Source organism: Protopterus annectens, chromosome 6.part0 (genome assembly GCF_019279795.1).
Source record: "Protopterus annectens isolate FY-2018-M chromosome 6.part0, PAN1.0, whole genome shotgun sequence".
Lineage (NCBI taxonomy): Eukaryota > Metazoa > Chordata > Ceratodontiformes > Protopteridae > Protopterus > Protopterus annectens.
The window spans coordinates 971,482,153-971,505,387 of NC_056737.1; the positions used below are offsets into that span (position 1 = coordinate 971,482,153).

The 23,235-nt window shown below is 40.9% G+C and overlaps 1 protein-coding gene across 3 annotated transcripts in view; it reads right to left on the reverse strand.

Moving 5' to 3' along the window:
* CCDC85C (coiled-coil domain containing 85C) overlaps positions 1-9,986 on the reverse strand; it is a 967,849-nt gene extending 957,863 nt beyond the window's left edge. For 2 of the 3 annotated variants that reach the window (XM_044074610.1, XM_044074608.1), the window contains exon 1: positions 8,990-9,986. In XM_044074610.1, the coding sequence (XP_043930545.1) occupies positions 8,990-9,680 (691 nt within the window). In that variant the 5' untranslated portion in view covers positions 9,681-9,986. The remainder of the gene's footprint in view (positions 1-8,989) is intronic. The other variant, XM_044074609.1, reaches the window with a different exon arrangement.
* Positions 9,987-23,235: the final 13,249 nt, after the last annotated feature.

A 23,235-nucleotide genomic window follows, 5' to 3' on the forward strand; every position in this document is an offset into this window, starting at 1 on the left:
AAATGAAAAATGTCTCAAAACATTTTATAAATGAAACAGCATGGTAGAACAATGACAGAAGCCACACCACAGCCCTGCCTTACAACATACCTAAGCAAACATCTACTTTCATGGTGACGGACAAGTGTTTCCAATCACAGTGGGGGTGAAAAGTAATACTAGAAACCCTGTGGCTTCATGAGTGAGGTAAAAACCACAAACCACAGCTGACTTAAAAACTAACCTCAAACAGTTAAATAGAATGCTTCATAATGAACAGATTACATCATACTTAACTGTGCCACACTGCAAAAATATCAAGATTGTTGTGCACTTTGTTTCAGAGTCCATTTTTTTCACTGTTTAAAACACCCTTTTCAAGTGAATATACCTATTTGTGTCCTTTAAGACGTCCTTCTGCTAATGGTAAAGCACACCTTCAGGATACTACAAGGAAACATTTCAATCTAGGTTCTGTTTATGATTGCAACTGCTGAAATCTCAATGCTTTCTTTCAGCTTTTCATAGTTAGGGGTCGCCACAGCGGAACTCCGGTCCGCTAATGATTGGCAGTTGATTGGTGCCAAGGTGCTAGCCCGACACCCAACCTTCAAAGAAGGCACGCCCATTCACGCATGTCTTTCGAACTCCACTCGACCGTGGGGAGGACATGCAGACTCCACACAGAAGGCGCTCCAGCCGAGAATCGAACAAGAGAACCTCTTGCTGTGAGGCGACAACGCTACCGTTGCACCACAGTGGCTTACAACTGCTGAAATCTCAAGGTTAGGCAGAAAAAAATGGTTATGTTTGTCAGATTTGCGTAACATTAGGAAATACAAAAGCTAAATGCATATAAACATGAAAATGATTGCAGCATTGTGATGTTGGTGATTTTAAGGACCTTTTTTCACCAACGTTTTAAAACCACCATCACCAATGATCCACTCATGAATCACACTAATGAAAACTTGAAACTTTACAGAATTCACTTGAAAAGGCTGTTTTAAACAGTGACAAAAAATGGACTCTGGAATAAAGTGCACAACAAAGAATTATACAGTTTATGAATCTGACTGTGATGAAGGTTAAGTAAAAAAGTTATGGATATCTGATTTAATGTCCATAAAATTGCACATAAACAAGGACTCCCACTCTGGGACTGTAGGACATGTATGATAATCGATAACAATAGCCACTGATTTATGGACTCTGTAAAGTGCTTATTACGTGCTATCCTAAAACAAACTGCTGATATATCACATATGGGGCAGAACCTCTTCTGCCACCTCATGAGACCCCCAAATATATAAGTACCATCACTGAGAACCCACAGTAGTGTGGACAAAGGAAATTTTACCATTACTGCCCTATTCTACGGCTGCACAGAATGGCTGCAACCACAAACTTCATAATAGTACAACTACATTACAGCTGCACTGATATGCTTAAACTGATGAAATGCAAACTTGATAGTGACAGTCCCATTTAATTTGGCAAAGGTGTCAATCAACACACTGTTGTAACTCAAACAAACATAAATAATGTACATGCACCCACACATTGTATTCATATTTATACACGTATATATTAAACACACATACATACACACACACACACACACAAAACATACATATAAAAACACACACACACATCTTCTGTTACAGCTCCACACTTATGGATCAAAACATTGTGTCATGCTAGACACCACCCTTGAAAAGTCTCAACAATTGTGTAGTTCCTCATTTTTCTTCTCTCTTGGTTTCCAAACAATTAACAGCTGAGCCACAACTACACCTCGAAGACAGAAAACAGGTAAAAGACCGAAAGCTTTTGTACTCACCTCCGACTTGCTCTGCTGCATTCCAGAGCTCCACCTGTTTCACACTACTACCACTATGGCACACATAGTCATGCAGTCTTTCTGTTCTATTACTCATCAGCCTAATGCTAGACTTGCTGCCTGTCAAACCTTGACAGGTGAGGCTACATTTACATATACCTGTGACAGCGTCGTGATCGGCATTTATCATACAACTGTTTCTAGTTGTCTTTAACATGTGTAACCAAACCAAAAGGTTACGGCACTGTACCCTGTGGCATGCTACTTTAGGGACCTTCTGCAATACATAAAAGCTTTTCTTTTAAATATCACATATTACAAAGTATTTCAGTCATTTTATCTGACAGTATTACACTTTAGCAGTTAATATGAACTCTGTACTGGGTAATGTTCTGTAGTTAGAAACAGTGATGCACTCACTTTAGCACTATATTCATCATTTTATCTAACACTTACATTTCAGCACACAATACATTTCTGTATTGAGCTCTTCTCTGTGGCACCAACTCTGGCCAGCTAAGCTAACTCAGTTAAAAACGAAACATAAATTAGGTAGGAACCCTGCTGAAACCACAATCAAACTATGGGGGTCTTAATTTTATTAACCAAGTAAATCCACTGGGTGGAAATGTCCCTTTTCAGGTGTGACAAAGAAGCACTGTCCAGTTAACTAACTTGTTCAGTCACATGCTTTATGAATGGCGATACAGGAAATCAAACATAAGACTACAGAATGAAGTTTGTTAATAGCTTACAGCCTTATGCCTTCGAGCAGCATGGTTTACTCATGGTCCAGTGAAACAATACCTAGTAAGCTATTTACAACACACTATACGCCCTCAAACAAACTAATCGTGAACCACAATGTTATTCAAAACTTTATTTTACATCTGGTTACCGGGAAAGTCCAACTGGTAATCATTGGATACAGTTTTTCAAGTAAAAGAATGTATCAAGATACTGGTAGTGTGAGAAGCATAGTCACTCTTATGTATCAAAAGTCTGAGAGATATTACATAACTCAGGGAAACAGACAAAAAGTCTTAGACATAGCTGAAAGAAAAGGAGGAAGGTGTTATATTGTACATTGGTGCTAGCTAACAGTGGCACAAGACCAAGGTGTAAACTGCTATATCAAGAAGCTCGGCAAAGTACTTCTATCCAAAAATCAAGACACAGGGAATGACAGCAATAGATAATTTGACTATGCATGACTCCTGCCAGATTTACTAGTCTACACTGAGGCACGTAACCACAGCTCTGCTTACTATCTGTTGCTTCAAGACACACAAATGACCCATGCTAAAGTTTTCTTTGGTTAGAGACACCAGTCACTGCATAGAATGTTTGCTCAACTGTTGTTAGGGATATGCCCATCAGGATAACGATATTTTATTAACAGTTACAAATAAATATAGTTTACTATGGCTAAGTAGACAATTTAATTTATTTAACATTTGTTCACTGGGAAAGTCTGATTTGGAACTAAGCCAATTTTCAGCCAAGGCCCGGGGAGAAACGCTCCAGACGTATGTCTGGTTAAGCAGCCAATAACCCTGCTTTTCTTTTTTTTGTCTACAAATTTTTCTACCTCATGTCGGCTGACCTTCAAGCATTCCCCAATGGAACTGAAGTCCATTCTTTCAATCATACCCATAACAAAAGTGAGCGTCACCCAGGCTGGCATGAGGATGCTAGTGCCTTTCCTCTGTTTGTCTACTGTGGATGAGGTCATCCTCCATGGCCAGAGTAGTCTGGCTTACTCACCCAGATTGCAGCCCAGTGAGAAACCAGTCTTACTTGTCTCAAGTCAAAACAAAGGTTGCTTGTCAGGTAAGTATGGGATGCCTTTAGGATCAGGGCCCAGTACTGCCCATACTGCTTGTCCCCAAACAACTATGTAACTCTCCTCACATCAGCATCCAGGCATTATTCTAACATTGGCTTTTAAGCCCCAACCCCACACCCCAGTGGTGGAGAACATAGGCACTGCATCAATATGAGGATGCTATGCCCCCCCCCTCCATACACACTCAGAGCTACCCTCACCAGCCTGGGATACCTAGCCTATATTACCCTTGGTTAGTTCTAAGGGCAAGTCTCTGGTTGCACTTGTGGCATCGGATGATTGGAAAACCAGCCTTCCCTCCACCAAGAATGACTGAGTCAGTGCAACCCCCTCACTCAGGCCCCCCGCCCAACCTGACTCTTTCAGCACCAGAATCATTGCTCAAAACTGGTTCATCTGGGTCATAGTTACAGCTTCATCACACTATGCCACAAAGTTGGGGTACTACTGCCCTAAGGATGTCCTTCCCCCATGGTCGACTTACACTTCTGTCTTTCCTGCCTTTCTCTCTTCTATGGATCTCTCACCTGCTGTTAAATACCCTACTATTACAAGAGTCCTTTTATCAGTGTCAGTAGCTTTAGAACCATCAGACTCGGTGCTGATGCTGGAAAACCAGAAGACTGCCAGGTGGGTACTATTCACACACCCCATGGCTGGATCCTATGGTACTTACTGAAGACAGTCCTGGATTTCCCGTTGTGCCCCAGCCAAAAGTCTCCTAGTTAGTACAATCATCTTGGGCCTCCCTGGAAAGTACACCACAACCCAATATGACTAACATAGTAAACACAACATAAAGAGAAGACTGCACCAAGAAAGATTAGGTTGTCTGCTCTTTCTGTAAAATAATCCTACCATAATTTTGTTGACTGAAAATTTCATATGCTTAGCTCTTTAAATATGCTTTACACTCTCAAAGAATTTAGCAACTCACATCTACCAATCATTTTGTCCATCAGAATGTCCAGTCATGTTCCTCTGTAAGTCCTCTCCTATGGGATAACAGCTTCACAGTTTGTGGTTGTCCATGCACTTCATTCTCTTAGACACTCACAGATTGTCACTAGGCTAACAACTAAGGGGGGATTTCTAAGCCTAGCCAAGTTTTCCCAAAAGAATACAGATTTCCTGTATCCAAATAGGACATTGAGGGCCAGGCATGACCTATGTCCATAAGGCATATGGGTGCCAGACCCGGCGTAAATTTACTATTCCCCATCCACTGGTCTAGGCTGTGTTTAAACTAGGTAATACACTAACCCACCTTCACATGGATTGGAAGTCTGCTCCATAGGAAGGGCAGTCTCTGGGACACATATCTGTCTCTCCAACATGTTCTATTTAAGTCTAAGACAAAATTCAGGTCCCTAGCCTTGTACTTCTGGTACTTTTTGACTTATGAATAAGTAGGAAATTCATAAGTGTGGGGTTTGTGGATGCATTGTAAGCTAGGCACAGATCACCCCTCTGCAATCTATAACAGACTGAGTAAAAAAAGGGCTTTAAGGAGCAATGCATAAGGCAGGTTTGTTATGCTTTACATTCCTTTCATAAGGAACCTCTGAGGTTGCTCTAGTTGCTGTATATGCCTGGTCAGGTACATAGCAAAGGGAGCATTATACTCAGTCTGATAAGGGTGGAGTACAGTGGGATAATGACCTCTTTAGACCTAGATGCCATGCCCCTATATATAAGTTGAGCAAATGATTTCCTCATCACTGTGGCCATGTGGTGGTCGAAGGCTACTGTTTACGTGCGCACCCAGATCCCTGACCACTGGGCTGACTCTTAGGGGTGTATTATCAACATGGTAATTAGCCATGATGGTTGACGTCCCAAAAGATACAACTATGCATTTCTTAGCATTGAGTTTAAGACAATGGCTTTGGCATCATTTGTTAGTCAGAGACAGACCTTGAAGAATGCAAGTGTCTGCAAGGGAGTCAATGATAACCCCCAGCTTGCAATCACCTGTAAACTTAAACTTAGTCAGCCACAAACTTTCAGCATTAATCTCTCTTTCCATCAGAGGTAGTTTCTATTACATATTCGTTTAGATACTATAAACCAATTCTTGACGTACATGAATAAGGACAGTAGTCAGTATTCCAGGTGTGGTTTCATCTGCTCCCTTTTCTAATGAGACTTTCTGTTCTTCATTAACACATCCCAAAAAATGGCAAACCGACAGCAGTGAAGTTCAGGTTTATGACTGCTGAGTAAACTGTAGCACCCATTTCTATGATCTTAACTGTCTGGGTTATTCTAGAGCTTTACTTCCCTCCAACAACCCATCATGTTTGTGCAGTGAGTGCAACGCATAAACAGATTCATTCTGTCACACATTTCTATATGACTGCAAGCAGATTCATCCACCATGTACCAAATAAGAGTTCTAAAGAGAAATAAAGGGACTCAAAAGAGAAATACAAATAGCAACATTTTTACCTTAGATGCAGATAATATCCAAATAAAATCATATTTAACTTAGATGCAGATAAAGTGCATCTTACCAAAAATTCCTGTATCGTCTCTGCTAGCTAACATCACACTGAAGCACACAAGTTCTTTTCTACCACCAGACCATGCAAATTTCCCCCAAGCTTCCTAAATATGACTCTGTCAACCTCCTTGCTCAAAACCAAGTAGATGGCAACTGCATATCAACAAGCAACCCCCACCCCACCTCATCCCCGTAACACAGAGACAGTACTGAATCAGGTTCAGCAGCAGCAGCAGAAGGACAAGACAATCTCCACACCTTGACCCACTTAATTCCCACTGTCCCTATGGTATCTCTTCTCCGACCTCTTGTTCTTTCATTGCCTCAGAATCTTCTGTCCTCACTCCAACTGTAACCTGGCCAGGTTACAGCTGCATCTTCTGCTTTTTATTAAGCAGATCTGGAAAAAATATATCCCCTTTCCTAACTGTACACCAGTTCTGCATGTTTCCTTCAACGCCATTCATAGTATTACATACATTCTTCCCAGGGTTTCTAACGCTGAATGAATCCTCCTGAAAGCCTAGTTTCACCTTCAGCTTTTCTCAACCCATGGTTAAATCAGTCTCGTACTTTAATGAGTGATACCACCCTTACCCTCCTGTCAAATTTAAATGCACATTTCCTACAGGAGCACTGTACATGAACCAGAGATGACCAAAATGAAATCTGCATATTGAAAAGTAAAACTATTAAATCATAATGATAATAAGAATTAGGAAATAAAATACACATACCCACACAGTGAACACATTTAAAACTATAATTTTACAGACTACAGCAGCACTGCAATCAGCTTTTGTACTACAGTTTGCACATAAATTTTAGTCCACGATAAAACTAGAAAATCAGGTTTCAAACAGAGCAGTCACTTTTTATTACAGCTCATCTGAAAATGAATACACGGCCATTTATTTCACGTATTCTTTCATTTCTTTTGCAAAATTATAACCTTTCAGCAGTGCTTTGGGAATGGTGTGCAGGGTATCTCATTAATCACATTAAATAACCAGAGTCAATGCAAGGCAACAGACATTGATGCATGACTTACTGTGCAGATTAATTGGTACGTACTCAAAACTGTAATTAGCATGGCCTACCCACAATTTTTCACCAGCTAATTCTAAGAAGTGCATCTCCTTGCTTCTAAAACAAGTAGTTCTCTAGATTAAAAATTATCCAAATAAAATTACTGACACTTCTGGTCAGTGGAGCACGCAAATACAGATTCATTTTTTTCTCACCTGTATACAATGTGCAACATTAAAATCTTAAGAAAATGTTTAACTGAAAAAAAATGTGGTAACTAAAATTATACTCCATTATTTACAGTGTTGCATGTTTTAGCTCTCTTAATCAGATAAAATCAATTGACAATATATAAACATGGCTGGAAAATGTGGTAACTAAAATTGTACTCCATTATTTACAATGCTGCATGTTTTAGCTCTCGTAACCAGATAAAATTATATATATATATATATATATATATATATATATATATATATATATATAAACATGTCTGGAACCCAAGAATTATGTACTGTCTGTAGCTCAGTCAGAGCTGTAAAATGGGATTCAAACTCAGTCAGTGAGATGCAGCACATTCACACACTATTATAACAACGGACTGTGTAGTTTAGTAATAAATATTAATGTATATCATAATAATGATTAAAAATAACTACAGCTAGGCTCTTTAACCCAGTTTATCATAGGAGTAAAGCCAATGAAAAAAAAAAAAAACATGGAATAAGTAATTTAAAAAATCTCAACATGAAATACACTAGGCAACAAGTGCAACTTGGCAATATAAAGCAGAATCCTATGTGGAATAATGCATGCAGGTCTAATGAGGAGGGCTAAAATACAGCATACAATGACTTCTGGTTGTTTCAGAACACATTTCCACATGCTACTAAGAATTGTGCAGGCCTGTATTTCTCTAAATACTAAGATAAATCAACAGCATTATGAATCAGAAAACCATGCTTCACTTCCGGTACAAATGAACATATGCTGCATTATTCCCTTAACATAATGGTGTGTGAAACAACCATGCCAAGACCTGTAACATGTTACTACGGACGCACTGCAAATAAAAAGGTACCTAAGTTTTCTCAAGTTTTCATGGGTACTTTGGTGCATACTAAAAATACATGCAAATGTTCCAAAAAGAACAACACTGTGGGGGACAGATGTGGAGTATTGTCAAATTTGCTGGATTCTGATGCAAAACTGCATAATGTCAAAAATTACTCTGGAGCATGTTACCACTTTTTATTAAACGTGATAAATTAGCTTTGGGGTCATTAGTGATTTTGGGGAGCAGAAGCAAGAACCTATGGGGTTTATTATGAAAGCAGCTTCATATCCTCCAGATGCCTTCACCCAATTAACACTGTTGGAAAGTGTCACCTGCTGTTTTATACACGGCTATTTAAATAAATTCTCATTTTAACTACTACCTGAAAAGTGGGCATCACCATTTGTGTATACCCTGATGCATAATAAAACAGCCTATGCCTTCACATCCAAACAAAAATAACACTGATTTTTCATATTAAAAAGGTGTCCCAGTCACATTTTAGGTGACATACCTTCACCCAGAAGATATACAGCACGGATTAAGTTAACTTCCGAGATACAGGCACGTCTTTATAATAGAAAAACTAAGGCACACAGAAAGTTAATAATCGACAAGTTTTAAGTAAGAGTTGCTAAGCGACATGTAATATATCTGTTCCAGTCAAACTTCTTTAGAAATAGTGCTCATCACCAAGTACAATAGGAATACTTTTGTAGTGCTTACCCAGTCCATTTGGGATGCTTTTGTGGTGCAGTGGTGCTGACAGATCATCCAATGATCTCCGGATGACCCCGACTTTGTTCTCTGGAGCTTTAAGATGATGGTGATCGGGGCTACCAGCGCTTCCAGCACTAGAAGTGCTGCTCCCATCCCCCACGTCCCTGGTCCCCGAAACCCCATTCAAATTGGTCAAACTCGTCTGACTGTCAATAGAGCTGCGGGAACCAGCGCCACTCCTCTCCTCATCCAGCATGAGGATGATCTCCTTCAGCTCCAAGTTCTCCCTAGCCAGGGCCTCCTGCTTCACCTCCAGCTCCTTCAGTTTCTGGTAGTACATCCCCACATCCTTGTGCATCACCGTGGTAGTATACCTCCCAAACCGCTGCCATTCTCTGGACAACTTCTTCCCCTTCTGCCGGTCATCGTCTAAGAAGCAGCACAGTTCCCTCAGCTCAAGGTTGTCGTCCTGGAGCTTCTGGTTCACCTCCTTCAGCCCTCGGATTTCGTGAAGGTGCACTTGTAACCTCTTGTTCACATCCTTCATCAAGTTCCCGTGTTCCAACATCAGGCTCATCTTTTCAGTCTCTGCCTTCCGTAACCTGCGGATGAGGTCCTCCTTACTCCACTTCAGAAGCTCTTCATCTGAAATTTTGTTAAGGTCCTCCTTCGACCCGTCTGGTGAACTCTTTGCCATGACTTCTACAAACCTGTTAGAAGGTTATACAAGTGCTTCCTCCCTAAAAGTGTCGCCCGGCTAACATCTTGTGGTACACTCAAGGATCAAAATGTTGTAAACAAAAGGATAACCCATCAGCACGACAAAAATGTAGCCCATTTACACACAGAGGTAGGAAAAGACCATTTCGCCCAAGCCGATGTACACCGACTGCAGGTTTTAGTTCCAGACGGCGTAAGTTAGTTTAAAACAACCTACACCATTTCACGCAGGTTTGGGCGTGACTCTAAATGACTGACATTGATAGACTGACAGCCAGGGAAATCGTTGCCGGGATATACAAGCCACAGTACTCGGTGATTTTACATATTCATAAAATGCGTCAGTGCATGGGCGTGAATTGAACAGGAGGGCGTGCTTGTTGCGAGGGCTTGGGCAGGGTTTGCTACTGCAAAACCTGTGAGGAGCTTTGATTCCTAGGTTGAGTGACTCGACCTGCGGGGGGGTGGGATTTACAGTGCAGCCAATCAAAACACAGGAAAGAAGTGTGTGAGAGAGTGTGTGTGTGTGTGTGTGTGTGTGTGTGTGTGTGTGTGTGTGTGTGTGTTAGTCACGTGACCCTGTCAGAGTAGAGTTACCTACCGGCTGTTTTCTTTTTTTTTTCTCACTTTACGACGACAACAAAATGTCGGTACCGTTTGTGATTATCTATTAGTCATTTACATGTACGACTCCATTGGAAAGCTCAGATCACAAAGAAAATAAAACTGAACGTGTACCGGAATTACCGTGTCTAATTTAGCTGTGCGGTACCTACTGTGTTTTTATCGTAATTCGTATATTTATGCAACGAGGAGTGCGATGGTGTGAATACATTTTTTTTTGCCCCGAACTTCATCCCATTTTACTTATTTGCTTGTAAAATAGTTGTTGGCCATCGCAGAGCGCTAATCCCAAAATTACCTATTTATGTTTTAACCGGATGTAAAGACTCAAAAAGCATACATACAATGACAGCAGAAATTTTAAAATCACCTGTTGGGGGAGTGGGGCATAAAAATTCTGACATTTTAGGACAAAACAGGTTACACATTTCCTTTACTAGTTGCTTAAAACAATTATCAGTATTTATCTGAAACACCTTAATGAAACGTGAAATGATAGAAGATGTTTAAATTCTAAAATCATGAGCTATTTTAGTAACAAAGTGGAGTCCAATCCTTTGCACTTGTTGCAATGGGCATATGCAAAGATAGTAATCCTAAGGTTTAAGTAAAATACTAGGACAAGGAAAAGCATAGACATATGCAGACTGGACACTGTAAAGAGAGGTTACAGTGCAAAAGTACTCAAGTACCTGCAGCAATATATTACGTTTGGGATTTTATATACACACACGCACACACACACACACACACACATATATATATATACACACACATATATACACATACATAGATACACACATATATTTATATACACATGCATATACACACACACACACACACACACATATATATATATATATACACACACACACACGCACACATATATATAATACATATATATATATATATATATATATATATATATATATAGACACATACACATCTTAGGAGCTGAAGGGAACACGATACAAAGGTAGGGTTGCCAACTTTTCATGTCAAAAATTCTGGACGTACATGAAAGCAAAATACGTGTAATTTTGGCACCCTGTTCCCTCCCATACAGTCATTTCAGTGTCTTATTACATGGCTATTTCTGCATTTTTTCCAGTTGCCATAAACACTATTCAAAACTCTCAGTGTGCATACTGTTTTCTGCTTTACTTCTACAATGATTACAGATATCTGAATTTAATTTAAACCTTTTATTTCAAATTTTATAGCACAAACACTGATAGACATTTGCAAGATTGGACTAGACAGTCAAGAGGAGAAGGTAACACTTGCACCACATCACACTCATCGCATAGTCCCTCAAAACCTACACCACCAAAACACACACATAGAAACACAAAACACACACCTACATTCGCGGAGGCTCTCAATAAAAACCTGCCCAAGCATTAGGGACCTCCAAAGCAGAAACGCAAGCAAATTCCACCCCCCAACATAACCCAAATGACACATAGCCCACAAACTCAGTATGCCACTCAACCACAGCCCATAAGGCATAAAAATGTACCCAACACTCTAGTCATAGGAGACTTTATTGTCAGGCACACTGATGTTCCATTCACCAGGCTAAACAAGGAGAAAGTCACTGTCAGCTGCCTGTCAGGTGCCAGGATCCGCCACATAACGCACGCACTCAGGTCACTCCACAACAAGTACAAATATGACACTCTCATTGTCCATGTTGGTGTGAATGACCTGAGACGTACCTCCCTGGACTACATGAAAAGAGACATGGAGGAGCTCTCCGATCTTGTAGCCCAGGCAGGTATGACCCTGGCCCTGAGTAGCATCCTGCCATCACCCAGAATGATGCCACAGTACAAGGACAAAATGATTGACTTCAACAATTGGCTAAGCTTCTGGTGTCATTCAAGGGGATCCAGTATTTGTCTGCCTGGGACGACATGATTGACAGACCACAATGCTTTGCCAGAGATGGCTTGCACCTGTCGCCCTTGGGATTCTGGACACTGGCTAAGGCTCTTGCCACCCCTATAGTGCCTTTTTTAGTCAAGGTTCAAATGACAAATTCACCAACGTAACAGGTACATGCAAGCAAAATCTTAGGGTAATACTACTCAATGCTAGAAGTCTAAACCTCAAAATGCACTCACTCGAGGCACTCCTTAAAATAGAGAACATCGACATCTGTGCAGTGACAGAGACCTGGTTCAAAGCTCCAGAGAGCACCCCTGCATTACCAGGCTATAATTCATACCACACCTTTCGCCCATCTAACCAGGAACGAAGCACTAAAGCTGGAGGCATGTCCATATTCATTAAGGATATCCACACCTCCAGGCTAGTTGCACAGCATAATGCATCCGAGATTATCCAAGTGCAACTAACTGTGGGCAAGACCGCAATCCAAATTGTAGCTTGCTACAGACCCCCCACCATGCCCCAGGATTCCCACCCCTCATTTCTTGATACACTGGAAAGTATTAGGGTACAACCTAACACCCTAATAATGGGCGATTTCAACTACCCCACCATTAACTGGGAAAACTACTCATATACCAACTCTTTTGCTCAACGTTCTCTGGAATTCATAAATTCCAACGCCTTGGATCAACTTATTCACACCCCCATCAGGGGCAGCAATATCCTAGACCTGGTTATTACCAACATGGGCAACCGGTGTTCCACACCATAGGTCAATTCCTCGTTGGTCAGATCCGACCACAAGCTAATCACCCTAGACATCCACATCCCGCCCCCACCCCCAGTTAGGGAAACCACTGTAAAAAACTTCTCCAAAGCCAACTTCACACTTCTTAAGACAGAAGTGGCAAACTTCATGACACCCATGCAGACGGATAATAGAGGTACAACTGCTGAATCCTAGACAAATGCACTTTATAAGCACTTACACAAGTGCATGGATCATGCTATCCCTAAAAGAACCAAGATGCTATCCTCCAAAAATAGGAAGCCAATCTGGTGGTCCTCTGCCATAAACAAACTCTACAACAGAAGAAAGAAACTGTTGCAAAAAAGAGTAAAATCCCATAACTGGAGGAACTCCCTGGTCAACCTCAGTAAGAAACTGAGATCCCTCATAAAATCCTCCAAAGCTAGTTACAAAAATAAAATTGCCACTGACTCTAAAGACAACCACAAAACATTCTATAGCTATGTCAAGAATCTCAATGGCAACACTCAGATCTGCTCTGAGTTACAGCACAATGGCACTAAATATGCAGAACCAACTGATATTGCCAACATCCTGGCAGATAGATTCAGTGCTAACTTTACCCCCCTCTCACCCCCTAGAGGGCCCATCTCTATACCGGAAGAATGCAAAGTTCCTGTAATCATGGCTGCACAGGTAAAAAACACACTCTCCAAAGCCAAGAACACAGCATCCATGGGACATGACAATATCCCCGGCTGCATTCTACACAAACTACAGAATGAACTGGCACCCTACCTAAGTACCATGTTCAGTCATAGCCTCACCTCATGCTTTGTGCCCACCGAATGGCGCAGAGCAACGGTTATCCCACTCCACAAAGGGGGAGCCACGATGGACCCGGGAGCTACCACCCCATTAGCCTGACGAGCCTGGTCTGCAAGGCCATGGAACGTATCATCATGGAACTCATAAAAAAGACATTGGTAATCTCCAAACTCTGGGCCCTACCCAGTTCGGATTTGTAAAAGGCAGATCATGTCTCCTAAACCTGATTGACTTCTTTGAAGCAGTCACCAAAGCCATAGATGAGGGTAAGGTGGATCACACAGCTTATCTAGAACTTGCCAAGGCTTTCAACACCATCCCCCACTCTGGAGTTATAGATAAGCTCACTAAACTAGGTATAAATCCCTATGTCACAAGATGGGTTGCCAACTGGCTCACAGACAGAATCCACACTGTGAAAGTAGCAGACTCCAAATCCGACTTCAGACCAGTGAAAAGTGGAGTACCACAGGGTTCAGTCCTGGATCTTCTCCTGTTTGGTATCTACTTCTCTGAAGTACAGGCTAACACAGAAGGTCTTTGGCTAACAAAGTTTGCAGATAACTGCAAACTACGAGCCATAATTGAAACTCCTAACGATGTGGACATACTACAAAAAGGCCCCACTGAGACAGATGCCTGGTGTAAAAGCCATGGCCTGAAGCTCAATGCCAAAAAGTGTATTGTCATCCCCTTTGATAAAAACTCTGTACCCATGAACTACCACATAGCTGGTAGTCTACTTAATGCCAAAAATGTGATGAGACCTTGGGACACAGGTGGACAGTAGTCTCTCCTTTGATAATCACATCGCCACAGTGGTCAGGAAATCCTTCTACGTGGCACAACTCATCACAAAAGGTTTCTCATCCAGAAAAAAAGAGGTCATTGTTCCCCTCTACTCATCACTCATTAGACCCGTTATAGAGTACAACGCCCCTTTTGGTATGTACCTCACAAGATATCTACAACAACTGGAAAGGCCACAGAAATACCTCACAAAGAGGATTACTGGCTTCAAACAGATGCCCTATGCAGACCGTCTCAAAAAACTCCAGCTTTACTCCATCGCATATCATCTACTCAGAGGCGATCTCTGCCTAACATACAAAGCTATGTCAAACCCAGAACTGTTGGACATGCTCCAGTTAAAGAAATCCCAATCCCTTCAAGCTAAACCTTGTCACCACAATAAACAGAACATGCTGGAGGGATAGATTCCTTTCCCAGAGACTTCCCATACTCTGGAACAGACTACCTATCTATGTCAAACAGAGCTCCTCATTAGCACTCTTCAAGAAAAATCTTGATGATTGGATGGGAGATAGGAAATTCACCCCGGGGATCACTTCTGTGGCTCTGCTCGACAGTGGCACAGGAAAATAATTTTCTTGGGTGGCGAAAGCCAGGGTACATTTTTGGCTAGGCTTGTAGCCTAGTACCCACCTATGAACCTACCTATGAACCTATGAACAAACTAATATAGTCTCACAATAAAAAACAGACAACATTAAAACTTCTCTTCCTTTGAAACTCACATTCACTAAAACAGCATTGAAACTCACATTCAAAGAAAAGGCATCTGGCTAGTGGCAGATTAAGTTTACCTTTAGGCTGTTTTCAAATCATAGGCACACATTTTTAGGACCATGCAAAAGTTCTTTGAGTCACCTTCCTGTTTGTATTAAATTATAATATATAATAATTAAACTATATCCCTTGCATAACACTGGGTGGTCACAGTGGTGCAGTGGTTAGCATTGTCGCCTCACAGTAAGAAGTTCTCTGGTTTGATCCTTGGCTGGGGTGCCTTCTGTGCAGAGTCTGCATGTCTTCCCTGTGGTCGTGTGGGTTTCCTCCGGGTGCTCCGTTTTCATCCCAAAGACATGCTGCAGGTGGATTGGACACTCTAAATTGGCCCTAGGTGTGAGTGCATGTGTGTGTGTGCGCCTTCTGTGGAAGGTTGGGCACTGGGCTGGCAACTCAACACTGTAAAACTCCACTGCCAATCATGAGCAGACAGGTGATCCGCTGTGGTGACCCCTAACTGGGAAAAGCCGAAAGAAGATCCCTTGCATAACACTGCACCAATTGTTAAAGCATGTTTTAAGTTTATTGATTCTTCAGTCACTTGTTGATATATTAATTTTACACACTATTTATTGGAATTGGATTACTCGATTTTGTGTTATATGTTTGTACATATTTTATTTTTTCTTCAGTAAAACGTTTTTCAGCCAGTCCGTATTGCTGTTTTTTCTGGTTGTTAGTTTCGTTGGCTCTTAATGTTTTAAGTTTATAATTTTGACGATTTTTCCAGTAAGCAATGAAACAAAACAAATGAACCAACAATGACAAAACTGCCCAATTCAGAACATTTCAACCATAAAAGGCCACTCAAAGTTCTGTCATTACAATCCACCAATATCAGTCAATATGCACACTGTCTGCAGAAGTAAAAGTCATCTGAAGAATTCCACATTAAAGAGATTTGTAACTAATGAAAAGGTTGCTGCTATATTTCAGTATTTCATCTACAAATTCAGTGCCTGCTGCCCTTATAGAATAAATGGTCTGTATTACATTAAAAATGGTAAGCTGGTAATATTGCAGTAGGGAATGCATGGCAAACTGAAAACAGGTTCATAACTACTAAGCATCTGATCCAAAGGAGGACATACTCAGGACTGCAGCACCCACCCCCTTAAAATACAACATAGTATCAGCAATCCATCCGCATGCTGTGAAATACTTCTTCCCTATAAGAGTTCAAGTCAGCCTAAGAATGCAATATCCAAAACTGCATACAACTGGTTTACTACACTTTCAGTTGCTCGTGCACCTGAAAGTTACAAAAAGTTCACAAACTTACAGTTTGTTGAACTACATTCTCTACAGTTTGGTACAGCCTATGTCACACACAGAAAAATACAGGTATGCTGAACAGCCTATTTAGGCTTTACTGCTCCACTGTCAATATATTATGTATTGTACTAACATGCTGTTGGTCCAGGATGATCTTGCTGAAATCACTGGCTAAAATCTGTAGCCTGCATCATTTAAACTCAAGTCCGAAATATAAAATAGCTTACTTACTATATAACTATTTGTTTTGGCTACTGCAATATGACACATGGAGCAACAACATTTTTAAACGTTATGATGCCAAAATGGTTCCCAAATAAATCCAAGTTTCTTCTTGATGTTATTATTTTAACATACTATGTTTCAAAAAGAGAAAAGCTCACAACAACATGGAACATAACTTCAGCAGGCTGTCCTAGCAGTAGTTCAGGGATGGTAGGAAGGAAGGCGCATTCTGATCCAAAGCTTCAGTATATATAGCTCTGTTATGGAATGACAAACGGCAAAACCTTAAACATCAGAACCCCCAAAAATAAAGCCCAAAACATAGAAGAGTGAAAAAATTAAAATGAAGTGTCATTTCATATGGGACAAAGCCTACCCTGCACCCCTAATGTTGGGGAAAAGTCCACCACTCCCCTGAACTTATACCAACACACGCACACACACACGCACACAGGCACACACGCACACACACACACACACACACACACACACACACACACACACACACTCGCACGCACGCGCACACGCACACACACACTAACTTCATGGTTATACCAATTCGAAAAAGGGAGAAATCTCCCAGAAGAAATGAATCACTGCTCATGCACACTTAGAAATCACACTGGTAATTATTTCCTACGGAAAACAACAATTGGCTTTAAGTTCCTCAGTGTCTAATGCTTCAGGCAATAGATGCTTAAGAATTTCACTTTAGCCACATGTAAATATATGCTATATACTGACTACTTGTAATGTTTTGTAAATCCTTGGGAATGCAAAATAAATGAACGAACATGGTCAGATTCCACAAGATGACTGCAATAACATTTATATAACAAACCCACAACTAACCTGTTATGATCACTACTGATGTTTATTTATTTATTTAGGAAGTTATTATGTTTGTCAAGTGGGTACATGATCTGATCTTCAGACTATTTTCAGCGATGACCCAGATCAGGGGACAGTTACAAATTTCCTTATACACTTACTATTCTGTAATACAGTATGATACAGAGAATGAACGCACAGGCGTGCAGAGAAAAGTATTTTTTGCATTAATGCAGTATACTTAAAGCAAGTAAAAATGTTTACAGGGTAAGGAAAACACATTTTGTTTTTTTTTATCACCTACATGTCTGTTTGTGGTCTGTCCACTGTGCAGTTCAGATGCCTTCAAGAATCGAAATTCCAGGGGCGTGGCTTAGGATGAGCCTTGAGTAGCAGCACTTTCTCTCTGCTCTTCCTTATGATATCATTTAAGACAGGAATTATTAATTATAACTAACTACAAAATATGTTTTTCACATATTTGGTTTCTATTAATAGTCTACCTAGTATTAAAATATGTTTTAAATAATTTCATCTTTTCCTGTCAAAATACAAGAGACAAGTTTCTGGCATCTGACTTCAACATGAGCTTTACAAAATCTTCTCATCAGGACTCAGCACTAAAAAAAGAGTTTCAAACTATTTTAACTACTATTCAGGAATTATCAACAAAAATTGACAGAATGGACATGAAGATTGATCATTTTAAAGAAACTACTTCAAAGCAAATGGAAACAATTCATCAAGTTCTTAAACAACAGAAGAAACAAATTACTGGCATTGAGACTTAATTAAATGACATGGGCAGTAGAATACAACAAAATGAGCATAACTTGGAACTTCTCCTAAAGCAAAATACCCTACTTCAATCAAAAATAGATGATCTAGAGAATGGATCTCGAAGAAATAACGTCAGAATCTTTGGGCTACCTGACAATCTGGAAGAAAATAATTTGGAGAAATTTTTAACCTCATGGCTACCTGAAATTTTACAGCTTCCTGAAGCATTTTCTTTTGCTATAGAAAGAGCTCACAGGTCCTTGTCTATATTTAAAAATGCCAAAAGCAATTCCACTAAATCAGTCATAGTCAAATTCTTATCCACTCATGATGAAGAAATAGTTCTGAAGACAGCATGGGCTAGATCACCTATCAAATAAAAAGATAACACCATTTATTTTAATAATGACTATTCTTCTTCTGTTATAACTAAAAGGAAACAATTCTTACTATTGCTTAAAGAACTTAAAAAAACACAGAAAAAAATCTCACCTGCTTTTCCCGGCAAGGCTGAAAATCTTCCTTCAAGATGGTCCAAAGATATTTGAAGAACTAGATGTGGCCATCAGATGTATAAAATCCAATAAAATACTGGAAAAAAATAAATGAAATGGACTGGGCTAGTTCAAGTCTTAAAAGGATTGCTGAAAATGGTACATGGAAAACAGTTGAACATAAAAAGAAACTTAAAAAAATAACTTTTTTATAATATGGATTTTAAGGTTTTTTTATTTACCTATGATCTTTCTTATGACCCAGAAGTCACGGAAAATGAAAATGGTTCAACAGGTGAGTATTGTTTTAATCTCTATGTTATAGTGTTTATTAGCTTGTGTTTATCTATTCATTAATTATTTAGATTATTTTAATAGTTGTTAGTATTTTGTTTATCTCGTTTCCTTTTCACTAATGTTAGTTCTTCATGTCTTAGATATTTCTAAAAATATAATATAGTAATTAGTATTTACCATATATATATATATATATATATATATATATATATATATATATATATATATATGTATATACATTAATATATATTATTAACATTCTGCCCTGTTAATGCTAAAAGGGAATTAATAATAATAAAAAAAAAAGTTTAGATTAATGCCCCATGTTTGCTTATACTTTCACATCATTTTCTTTATTGATGTTAAGAAGCCGTATTCTGCCTTGATTGCATGATTGACATTCCGGTTGCAGTTTTGCTTCTTTACCTTATTATTAAAGTGTATATATGAATAGAGTAAGGGCCAGATTTGAGAAGGCTTGCACGGAGTCTAAGAGTAGAGTAAGACTCCAGACAGCCAATATGTCTGCCGAGCGATCCAGGAACAGCCGGCAGGGGCGTGCATGAGAGTTCCTAAAACGACTCTTGCACGGACAGTGTTAGGATATGCAAATTACCTCATTTGCTGCTGAAAGCTATGCAAATGAGGTAAATTTGTGATCCAGGAAACACTAACCTGTCCGAGTAAGAGTAGTGTTATTTGCAGAAATGTACTCCGTTGGTAACTGAGTACCGTTCTGCAAATAGCAAAACGGAGCTATGACAGCTCCAAATAAAGGATGCATCCAGTTGAGAAAGCATGCCAATGGCCAAATATAAGGCCATTGGCATTATTATGTGTTGCAAAATAATAAAAAACAATTTTTTCCCCCGATCTCTGATGTTTAAGCGTAGCACAGCGTCATGGAAATGTGCAGCGCTCTAAAAACCAGAAAAAAAAAAAATTCTAAAAATAGGCATTTTATTAAATATATTCATCTGCCATGCAGGTGAATGGCAGGCTGAAGACAACATGGCTACTGAGTAGTGATTGCTAAGGGGGGAAGCTCAGTCTGAGAGATGTAACCAAGCATTAGTAGGCAATCCTATGCAAATGAGTATAAGGATAGTGAATCCCAATTTTCCCTGCCATGTGAACCATGTCCCTAGAGTGTAAGAGTAGGATAAGGGGAGTAACAGAGTAGAAGATAGGTGACATCATGAGGAGGGTATGTATCAAAGACTGTAAGCTTATTGGAGCAGAGTGGCATGTGTTTGCTGTGAGTTACTCAGGACTGGAAGAGGCGTGTCTACAGTTGTCTGAACTGAAACCAGAAACTGAAGGTGTACGCCATGGCTATCACTAAAGTTTCTTGCAAAGATGCTTACACTGTGTGCGCGTGTACGCCCCTGTAAACCCGTCTAAGCCTGTGTGTGCATGTGTGCGCCCGTGTAAGCCTGTGTAAGGCTGTCTAAGCCTGTGTGCATGCATGTGCACCCGCCTAAGCCTGTGTAAGCCTGTGTAAGCCTGTGTAAGGCTGTGTGCGCACGTGTGCACGTGTTTGCGCTTGTTTGTGTGGAGCTGCCCCCTGTGGAAACAGAAAGAGAAAAGGAAGGAAAAGAAGTAGTAGGAAGTTAACCAAGGAGAACTAGCAGAGCTGCCAGGTGAAATCAATCAGAATCAGCAAATTACACAGGCAGTACACTAGCCCAGCCCAGCACTTAAAACTCTGCAAACAACATTCCCCCATGTTTTTCTCAGAAACACTGCAACACTGCAGTCTACAAAGAGAAGTGAAAACTTAAAAAGCTTAACTGAGACAAAAAAATGTTAGGGGCTGCCATTGCTATTATAAGGCAACATGTGCAAGATGCTGAGGGTGGTGCCATTGCAAATGCTGCTGAGCAACCCACAGTGAGGAGACGGAGAAGAGTGTACAGACCCAGGGTAACCTACCAGGGGCTACATGAGCTGGAGATAGTGGAGCGCTATAGAGTGGACAGAGATCTCCTGCAGCAAATTGTTGAGCTGTGCAGGCCACGCCTCACACACAGAACCAACAGGGGGGAACCAATCCCAGTGGAAACCAAGGTATGTGTTGGCCTAAGAATACTAGCAACAGGTACCTTCCAGAGACTAACTGGTGATATGATGGGGATTTCACAGGCATCAGCATCCAGGGTACTGCACCAGTTCCTGAATGCCATGTCAGCACATGTTAGTGATCATGTATATTTCCCCAATTCCCGTGAGGTATTGGCCAGCAATATGCACCTCTTCCAGCAAATAACAGAATACCTTGAGGTAGTGGGTGCAATTGACTGCACGCACATACACATCAAAGCACCAGCCGGTGAGTAGGGTAGGGCCTATATCAACCACAAGGGCTTCCACTCCATCAACTGCCAGGTTGTGAGCGATGCCCAGGGCATAATACTGAATGTGTGTGCTGACTGCCCTGGAAGCTACCATGATTCCCATATCTGGCATCTGACGCAGCTGTACCAGACATTTGCCAATGGGGACATCCCTGACGGTCACCTAGTGGGGGATGCTGGATACGCACTGGAGCCGTGGCTGATGACACCCATCAGAAATTTACACACACCTGAACAAGAACTCCATAATGAGGCACACGCACAAACACAAAATGTAATCGAGTGTGTGTTTGGGATGCTCAAGTCATGGTTCAGGTGCCTGGACACATCTGGTGGAGCCTTGCAGTACTCACCAAGTACATGTACCCAAATTGTCATGGTATGTGCCATGCTACACAATATGATCCTGCGAAAACAGCTGCAGCAGGAACAGCATGGGGCAGGGCCACACAGCCCCCCACCATTGCCAAGGTCTGCACAGGCACAGCATGGCTCGGAGGAGGAACAACCTGAGCCTGCCCCAGTAGGCAGAAGGAGGCATGCCCAGTATGCCTTGGCCTCGGCAAAGAGGCAATGCACTCAGTAGGAACCCTGGAAATGATACCTCTCTCTGACTCTCACATAAAATAAAAGGGATGCCTAACTTGACACTACCTGTTTCCAAACATGTATACGGAGTGTAGTATGTGCATCCGACATAGGTAGCCCTGCAGCACCACCTGAGGCATGACTAGCATGTTTTAAGCAATATAAAGCAGTGCTAAGCAGCATTTACCAATATTTAGTATATGTAAACAAAATTGCCCGTGTTAACTAGCGCAATGTTGGGCAACGTTGAGCAATGTTGGGCAAGGTCGGGCAAAGTTGTGCAAAGTTGAGCAAAGTCAGGTAAACATGCTCATATTTGCTTTACTGCTCCTTAAGCAGTCTGGTCTGCCCAGCATGAAAATAAAAAGCAGTGACAGGGCTCGAACCCAGGATACTATGCACTATAGTCACAGTACTGAACCACTAAGCCATGATAGCATTTCAGTGGCACTGACACAGCAGGACAATTGCACACTAATGCAAATACAAAGAAATGCTGTATCACGCCCCTAAAGAGGCATATGGGTAACCTCCCCCACAGGCCTATGCAGACAGAGAACATCAGGCCAGGCGGTGTGATGTGGGTTTTGTAGGCTATGAAGTCGCAATCTAATATACGTGACATTGGACACTAGGATCTGTAGCACAGTAGTATGCCTCAAGCCAGTACGATAGGCAACAGTACAGACTGAAATGGTGTACCGTACATAGCAGTGCAGGCATAGCAAATGTGTATAAGTGTCAGGTGAAACCTTCATCCTATGTACACCCACAGTAACAATCAGGTGTGCCCCCCTGCATGCAGAAATGTTGATAAGTCTATGCAAAGTGTCTCATGGAAGCCCTGCAGGCACAGCATGATCCCTGTTGATCTATGACACAAAGGTGAGCCCTGCTGTAAAAATGCAACTTGATTTGCCATACACATATAGTATAAATGCCTATACTGGGCGTGCTCACACACTCTAACAAATGTAGTGGATTTCATTCAGC